General features: G+C 37.1%; 1 protein-coding gene across 1 annotated transcript; it reads left to right on the top strand.

The window, feature by feature from the left end:
- Positions 1-3,537: 3,537 nt before the first annotated feature.
- On the top strand, positions 3,538-8,679 carry LOC131804053 (uncharacterized). Its single transcript, XM_059126327.1, has 3 exons — positions 3,538-3,619; positions 4,739-6,331; positions 8,282-8,679. Exons 1-3 carry the CDS (start codon positions 3,538-3,540, stop codon positions 8,677-8,679), a joined length of 2,073 nt encoding a protein of 690 aa, XP_058982310.1.
- The last annotated feature ends 224 nt before the right edge of the window (positions 8,680-8,903 follow it).

Here is an 8,903-nt window from a genome sequence, read left to right on the forward strand (position 1 = left end):
GTGATTTATAAAAAACAATATTTAATTGATTAATAACAGATAAAGCATCGAAAACAAGTTAATTTTGTTTTGAAACAAAAAAAAATGGAAGTGAAAAATGAACGAAAACATAAATTGGCTATTAGCGCAGTTAAAGAAGAAGTCTCGGAACGAAAACAAACGAATTAAGAATGACTAATTTAATTACGCAATGGAGGATTAGTGGAGCTATGGTATGGAAATGTTTTAAGAGTATTTTTCGAAATACTGGGATTTTTTTGTGATATTTTTTGAAGGACATTCAAAAGGGAAGTTTTTAGGAATATTTTCAAAGGACCAACAGACGGGGATTTTTTAAGATTTTTTCAAGGACCATTACTAAACGAAACACGGATTTCTTAAGAATCATTCTCAAGGACCAATATTTTTATACCCTACACCACAAGGTGGTCAGGGTATTATGTCATTTTGCATTTGTTTGTAACAGGCAGAAGGAAACGAGATAGACCCATAGTTCCTTTTGATGATCTGCATAGAATCACATTCTGAGTCGATTTATGCATGTCCGTCCGTCCGTCTGTCCGTCTGTCCATATATTTTTGTAAACAAAGTACAGGTCGCATTTATTGCCCGATCCAGATGAAATTTTGCAAAGATCTTTTGTTAGGCCCAAGGACGAACCCTATTGAAATTGGAGATAATCGGTTAAAATTTAGATATAGCTCCCATATATATCTTCGTCCGATTTGCCTTTTATTGTGCACCAAACGTGTAATATCAGCCCGAATTGTATGGAATTTTGCATATACACCCAAATTAGGCCTGAAAATATGTATGCCAAATTTGATCGAAATCGGTTCAGATATAGCTATAGCTCCTATATACATTGTTCATACGATTTGTTATTTTTGTCCACCGCCGCCGTAATATGCACTATGCAACAACAATATTTGGGGAAATATATCAAATACAGCTCAGAAATACATTTGCTAAATTTTATCGAGATCGGTTCAGATTTGGATATAGCTCCCATATATAACTTCGTCCGATTTACTTTTTATTGTGCACCAAACGTCTAATATTTGTCCAAATGGGATGGAATTTGGTACTTACGACCGAATTGAGTCTAGAAGCTAGTATGTCAAATTTGGTGAAGATCGGTTCAGATATAGCTATAGCTTCCATATATATTATTCATCCGATTTGTTATATTTGTTACCCACAATCGTAATATGCGCTCCGTAACAACGATATTCAGGGAAATATATCAAATACAGCTCAAAAATATCTTTGCCAAATTTTATCGAGATCGGTTCAGATTTGGATATAGCTCCCATATATCTTTATCCGATTTCAAATTTATTGTGCACCAAATGGGCAATACAATTCCGAATTTAAAAGATACAAATGCTTCGGCATATTTAGTCCTTTCAACTTTAAATTATAATTATAATCATAGCGTGTATGATTGAATTCTCCCATAAAAACTTTTAATTGTTATGTGGAGCTCTACTTAATTAGCAAAGTGGTGTAGGGTATCATAAAGTCGGCCCCGCCCGACTTGAAGACTTTCTATACTGGTTTTTGATTGTTTTTTTTCAAATACCAACAGACTTGGATTGTTTAGAATTATATTTATTTTAAGTACAAATAGACGTGGATTTTTTACATAAATAAGGACTAACAGACCGTATAACGTGTGGGGGGGGCTTTCAATGATAAACAGGGACATAAGAGTGGATTTCTAAAGAATGTTTTTTGCAAGGACCAACAGAACCATAATCGTGGATTTCTAAAGAATATTATTCAAGGACCAACATAAGATATAAGAATTAATTTTTAAGGAACATTTTTTCATGAATTTTTAAAGAATATTTTCAAGGATATCCAAATAATATTTTTTTAAGTATCAACATACCTAAAATCTTAGATTTCTAAGAACTAATTTTTCAAGGACCAACGGAGCGAAAATATATGCAAGATCGTGTTGTTTTAATAATATTATTCAGGGACCGAATGACAATTAAACTTGTATTTTTAAAGAATATTTTTTAAGAACCAACAAATAATTAAACATTGATTTTTTAAGATTATTTTTCAAGGACCAATGGGGGAATAAAACGAAAATTTTTAATAAATATTTTTTCAAGGACCAACTTGGACATAAGAATGAATTTTTTAACGAAAATATTTTTAAAGTATCAACAGGACCAAGATCGTGGGCTTTTAAGATATGTTTCTTTAAGAACCAACAGAGCAAAAATCGGGGATTTTTATAGAATATTTTTGCAAGGACAATCTGAGTGTTAAATCACTCAAATGATTTTTTAATATTATTTAAATTTGATTTGTTGCTCAAAGAGCATTTTTGAAAACATAACATTATTTAAATTAATTATTTTCAGTACTTAATATTTTAACGCTACAAGAGCCACCTTAATGTCATTTTTTCTGTTTTCCCTTTTCTATTATTTACTTTGAATTCGCCCTAAAGAGAATCCATCATAACTAGCATTGTTATTGTAAATATGGATGAGCAGTCAGACGATCAAGTGATAGGCAGAGAACGCACATACGTACAAACATACATACATACGTTGAGTGCATCATATCTGTTTATGTTATTGCTCTGCCTCTGCTGATCGCTCTGCTGCTATTCAATGCAAAAAATATTGTCCCGCTATTCCTTTGCTTGTTAAACCAGAATAGAAAAGAAATAAAACATTCTTTTTTGAAACAATTGAAGAGTGAAGAAGTGTTTTAATTTGGTGACGGGCTAGAGGCAAACAAAAAAGTAAAAAATAACCCAACACAGTGGTTGAGTAAAAATTGCAAATTAATTTTGGAGAAAATTGCATAAAAATTAAGCTAAAAGTGGAACTAAACGAAGGCGAGAATTTTGGCGTGTCTCAACAGAGGAAGAAAATATTTGGACAAATTGCTCTTCCAGGAGAAAGAACTTGCTCAGGGAATTCTACTTGCTGTTGGATAACCGTGGTCAGATTAAAGGCGGAGAGGTGTATTAAAACACCTTTGTCGTAAGTGGCCCTATAGACAACACAATTGCCCAGAGTAAGTCAATTTACATACTCAAGTCGAACCCTTGAGTTAGGAGTGTGTTTAATTACATATGAAACATATTCCGGGGTTGTCAAAATTGGCAATCCTCAAACATTGGCGACCGTGACAGGACACTTGTGTCTTTTTAACCTACAATTTTTGCTCCATATTACCCAAGTGCATTTGGACTTTGTTTGCCCGCCTTTTTACTGTCAGCCATTACTCTGTCATTTTGCGGAAAGAATCGGAGCCATTTTTATAAGCGATAAGGAATATTGCTGAATTGAAAATTTAGAGTGAGACAGCATTCTCGCCTACTTTTCATCTAATTTTTTGGTGCCATTTTTAAAACTATCGTTGCTCAAGTGACTGAAGCTGAAAATTAGACTGAGACGGCATTCTCATAAACCGGCTTCTCTTTCTTGCGCAACATAATCCTATCATCGGTAAACAACGGAAAACATTTTTACACAAATTTATAATAAATTATAATTCCAAATGACTGATGAACAAGTCCAGGGTTCCCAAAGGGACACAACCCTTGAGGAATTGAAACAACAACGTGGCTCGTCAAAGGGGAGTATGACCCGAATTAAAAATATAATTGAATCCAACACTTCATTGTCTCATACAGAACTTGAGTGTCGGTTGGGAATTGTAGAATCCCACTACAAGCAAGCTTCTTACTACCAAAGTCAGATAGAAAGATTGTCCCCCAGAGATAATGGAAGAGCCGAAATTGAGGAACTATATGTTTCAATTAAAACAAAAATTCTTACTCAAATTGGGCAAGATAGACGTCCTAGTGTAACTGATCAATCTTTTGTGTTGCCTCATGTCCCATCTAATAGATTACCCAGCTTAAAATTACCGAAGTTTGACGGGAAATATCTGGAATATAAGAACTTTATAAATACGTTTAACAATTTGGTCCACAATGACCCAAATATTTCTACTTCGGAAAAATTCAACCACTTACTCTCGTGTCTTAGTGGGGAAGCGCTTGCAACCATAAAGGCATTCCAAGTCACTGATGAAAATTATTCTAGTGCCCTTAAAAGATTGAAGGAGCGGTACGATAATGACACACTAATCTTTCTTGAAAATGTGACATCAATGTTTGAACTTCCGAAGTCCAATAAACCTGTTCCAAAGCAATTGAGAAATATTGTGGATACAATTTCTGCTCTCTATAGCTCTTTGAAATCCCTTGGCTCCTTTGAACAAATTTGTGATGCCTTCATAATTCATCTCGCGATGAGCAAGGTTGATTCTGAAACCAAACAACGATGGGATGAATACATCGATTACTCTAAATTACCCTCTTGGACTGAATGTTGCTCCATGTTGGACAAGCGTTGTCAGCAATTGGACGCACAGTGCCGACGGTCTTCAAAACAGCATAACCCTTCCATAACAACAAATTACTCACATAGTAATAATCAAAAACAACATTCATTCGTAACAAAAAATGTGGCTCAAGATTTTGTGTGCAGTCATTGCTCCAAATCGGGTCATATGATATCAATTTGTCAGCGGTTCATCGTTCTTACTCCTAATCAACGAATTGAACAAGCTAAACAACAAAAACTTTGCCTCAACTGTTTATCAAAAGGGCATGGTTACATACAATGCCCCTCAAAATATTCATGCAGATTTTGTAAACAACGTCATCACTCGCTTCTTCATAAGCAATTAGAACCAACCTGTCCCCAGAAAGAAGAAGAACCGTCATCATCATCTGCTGCTACACATAGCACCTTTCAAAACAAACCCAGTCCCCAAGTGAGTGCTGTTATTCTTGCTACTGCATTAGTATTGGTTCGTGACTCAGAGGGAAAATATCAACTGGGCCGTGCTCTGCTTGACTCTTGCTCTCAAGTTAACTTCATAAGTGAGACATTATGCAAATCTCTTAATGTCAAGAAATGCACAAATTCAACAGATGTCTCTGGAGTGGGCTCTTCTAAGTTGAGAGTTACTCATAAAACACAAACGACAATAAGATCTCGTCTTAATAACTTCAATATGTCATTAGAGTTCCTGGTTTCTCGCAATATAACTGGTTATCATCCTGATGAGAATCTTTCCGCTAATAATTTCAATTTGCCCTCCAACATAGAGCTAGCCGATCCAGAATTTCATCGTCGACGAGGAATCGATATTTTACTCGGAGCAGAATCATTCTTTTCGCTCTTATCCGTTGGTCAAATTAAACTTGGAGAAAATTTGCCCACTTTACAAAAAACTCTCTTGGGATGGATTGTCTCTGGAAAGTATACAAGTCAAACGGCAGTATCATCACAAAGGTCTACTTACTCCATTGTACAACACAAAGATATTTTCCAAGAGATAAATAAAAATATTGAAATGCTATGGAAAATTGACGTCGTTGAAAATAAATGCCAAAATATGTCCCGAGAACAAAAAGTATGTGAAGACCACTTTGTGAAAAATGTATCAGTTCAATCGGATGGACGCTTAATGGTGAGATTGGCCTTTAAAGGTGACCCAAATGTGCTTGGCGATTCACGAGACATTGCACTGCGTCGTTTCTTTTCCATAGAGAGAAAGTTGAACAAAAACCCTGAATTAAAAGAAGATTACTCAAAATTTCTTAAAGAATATGAGGAATTGGGCCATATGTCTCAGGTGGACGACACTAATATTTCAGTTCCCAACTATTACATACCACATCACTGTGTTCTTCGCCCCAGCAGTGTGTCGACCAAGTTGCATGTTGTTTTCGACGCATCATGTCGAACCTCTTCACAAACATCCCTGAATGAAATTATGATGGTGGGTCCAACAATCCAGAACAATTTATTAATTACTCTGCTTCGTTTCAGGTGTCATCGTTACGGAATGACAGCTGATATCGTCAAAATGTATCGCCAGGTTTTGGTTCACCCTGAGGATAGACAACTTCAGCTTATACTGTGGAGAGATGACTCCACCAAACCGATAAAAACATTTGCCCTCAACACCGTTACATACGGGACAGCTTCGGCACCATATCTCGCAATTCGAAGCCTACATTATGCCGCAGAACGTTTTCCCAACCCATACGAAGTAGGAAAAGGCATAATCATGAATGATTTTTATGTCGACGATATGGTTACTGGAGCGGATGACCTTGTATCTTTAAAACGCATTAAGAACGAAGTCACCGAAATTTTATCTTACTCGAAATTTTCACTCTCGAAATGGCATAGCAATTACCCAGGTTATGTCTCAAGTGAAGATGAAGTAAAAGAAATGAAGCTAAATGATGACGTCACAAGTACTTTGGGTATGACATGGCACTCAGATAATGACACATTCCATTTTGAGTTTCGCCCATCCAAATCATATGCACATAATACGAAAAGAAACATTCTTTCCCTGACGTCGACGCTATTTGACCCAATGGGTTTAATAAGCCCTCTCATCATCAGGTCAAAAATATTGCTCCAACATCTTTGGATCATAAAATGTGATTGGGATGAATCAGTTCCTCAAGAAATTGAATCAGCTTGGGAATCCATCATGGCTGATTACAATAATTTGTCCCAAGTAAAGATTCCTCGATACATTCGACTACCAAATTCAACTAACATAGAGGTCCATGGATTTGGAGATGCTTCAATAAAGGCATATGGTTGCTGTTTATATCTTCGCTGTGAAGATTCTTTGGGAAACATAGCAGTAAATTTAATCGCATCAAAGTCAAGAGTTGCGCCTTTGAAAACGAGAACGTTGCCTCGATTAGAGTTGTGTGCTGCTCATTTACTCGCAACCTTCTGGAGCCAATTAAAGCAATATTTTAAATTCCCGATTTCTCAAATCTACTTTTGGTCGGATTCTCAGATTACTCTTCATTGGATTAAGTCCCACTCTTCAACCTTGTCTACTTTTGTGGGTAACAGAGTAGCTGAGATTCAAGAAACTTGCCCTGATGTCCTATGGCAATATGTTCCTACTGAACTCAATCCCGCTGATTTAGTATCCAGAGGTTGTTCTGTTTCCGATATACTGGTTTCGCCTTGGTTCGTAGGCCCTTCCTTCCTTATGGGTCCATCTTTCAATTGGCCAAATTATTCTGGCCCAAGTCTAAGCGAAGCGGACATGCATCTTGAAAGACGAAAAATTACATTGATAACAAAAAAGGAGGACTTACCCTATATCCTAAAAGCAGTCCATAAATTCAGTAACTATTTAAAATGTCTCAGAATATTCTCATATATATTTCGAATTCGTTCAAGGAAATCGCTCCACTTGCCCTCTATATCTCCAGATGAGTTGACACATTCTCTCCATAGGATAGTCTGGTGCATTCAACAACATTATTTTTCGGAGGAATTCCTTGAAATATCAAAGCATGGATTTGTCTCTGGTCAGCTGTCATCATTGGCTCCATTTATAGAAGATGTCTCTGGAGTGCAATTAATAAGAGTTGGCGGCCGATTATTAAATGCCGAGCTTACACCAGAGATGAAGTTTCCTTTGCTCCTGCCCAAAACCGATCCCTTCGTAAAAATCATGGTGATCTACATTCATCGCTCTAATTACCATGCTGGTCCAAGAGCCTTAGTATCTTTGGTTCAGCAGCAATTTTGGATTGTCAATTGTCGGTCTTTGGCCCGAAAGGTGGTTCATCAGTGCATACATTGCACAAGATACAAACCGAAATTACTCACTCAGGTAATGGGCAACTTACCCAAGGATCGAGTTACCGGTTTCCGTCCATTTGATGTTGTTGGAGTTGATTTTGCTGGTCCCATACCAACGTATCTCAGGATTCGAGGGAAAGCTCCATCAAAATCCTACATTGCTGTCTTCGTTTGTTTCGCATCAAAGGCAGTACACCTAGAAGCGATATCCGACTTGTCCAGCGAGGCCTTCATAGCAGCATTAAAGCGGTTTGCTGGCCGCAGAGGTGTACCGTCAAGAATTTATTGCGATAACGCTACCAATTTTGTGGGAGCAGAGAGGAAATTGAGTGATTTTCATAAATTTTTCCACCTCGACAAAAATAAGGAAGCAGTTGCTCATTATTCATCTGCGAAGTTCATAGAATTTTCCTTCATTCCTCCCAGAGCTCCTCATTTTGGTGGACTATGGGAAGCTGCTGTGAAATCAGCTAAAGGCCACTTGCTCAGAACGCTCCCTAGTGCTCGTCTTACATTTGAAGAGCTATGCACAGCCCTTGTTGAAATAGAGGCAATTTTAAATTCCCGTCCTATCTGCCAGATATCCACAGATCCCAACGACTTAGAAGCGCTTACTCCAGGGCATTTACTCATTGGTTGCCCGTTGCAGTGTATTCCAGAGAAGATAAAATACGACTCTGACATTTCTCATCTACAACAGTGGCAACGAATCTCAGCCATAAAGTCTCATTTCTGGAGCAGGTGGCACACAGAATACTTGGCTCAGTTACAAAATCGTTATCGCTGGAAAAACCCACAACAAAATCTTCAAGTCAACGATATGGTGCTCATACACGAAGACAATGTTCCCCCCATGAAATGGGCCATCGGTCGTGTTACCAAACTTATTCCAGGAGCAGACGGTTTTGTTCGAGTGGCAGAAGTCAAGACATCACAAACTACATTAAAGCGTCCCGTGGCAAAGTTAGCCGTACTTCCTAAAGAATAAAGTTTGATCGAAACCATGGTTTCAATGGGGCCCGGGATGTTAAATCACTCAAATGATTTTTTAATATTATTTAAATTTGATTTGTTGCTCAAAGAGCATTTTTGAAAACATAACATTATTTAAATTAATTATTTTCAGTACTTAATATTTTAACGCTACAAGAGCCACCTTAATGTCATTTTTTCTGTTTTCCCTTTTCTATTATTTACTTTGAATTCGCCCTA

This window comes from Musca domestica, unplaced genomic scaffold (genome assembly GCF_030504385.1).
Source record: "Musca domestica strain aabys unplaced genomic scaffold, Musca_domestica.polishedcontigs.V.1.1 38, whole genome shotgun sequence".
NCBI classification, from domain to species: domain Eukaryota; kingdom Metazoa; phylum Arthropoda; class Insecta; order Diptera; family Muscidae; genus Musca; species Musca domestica.

Excerpts from the sequence above, each read along its gene's own strand:
- LOC131804053 (XM_059126327.1), top strand. The coding sequence starts at position 3,538 with ATGACTGATGAACAAGTCCAGGGTTCCCAAAGGGACACAACCCTTGAG. Across the intron at positions 3,620-4,738 it reads ACGTGGCTCGTCAAAGGGGA|AACCAACCTGTCCCCAGAAA; the intron begins GTATGACCCGAA and ends ATAAGCAATTAG. Across the intron at positions 6,332-8,281 it reads TGACGTCACAAGTACTTTGG|ATCCCAACGACTTAGAAGCG; the intron begins GTATGACATGGC and ends AGATATCCACAG.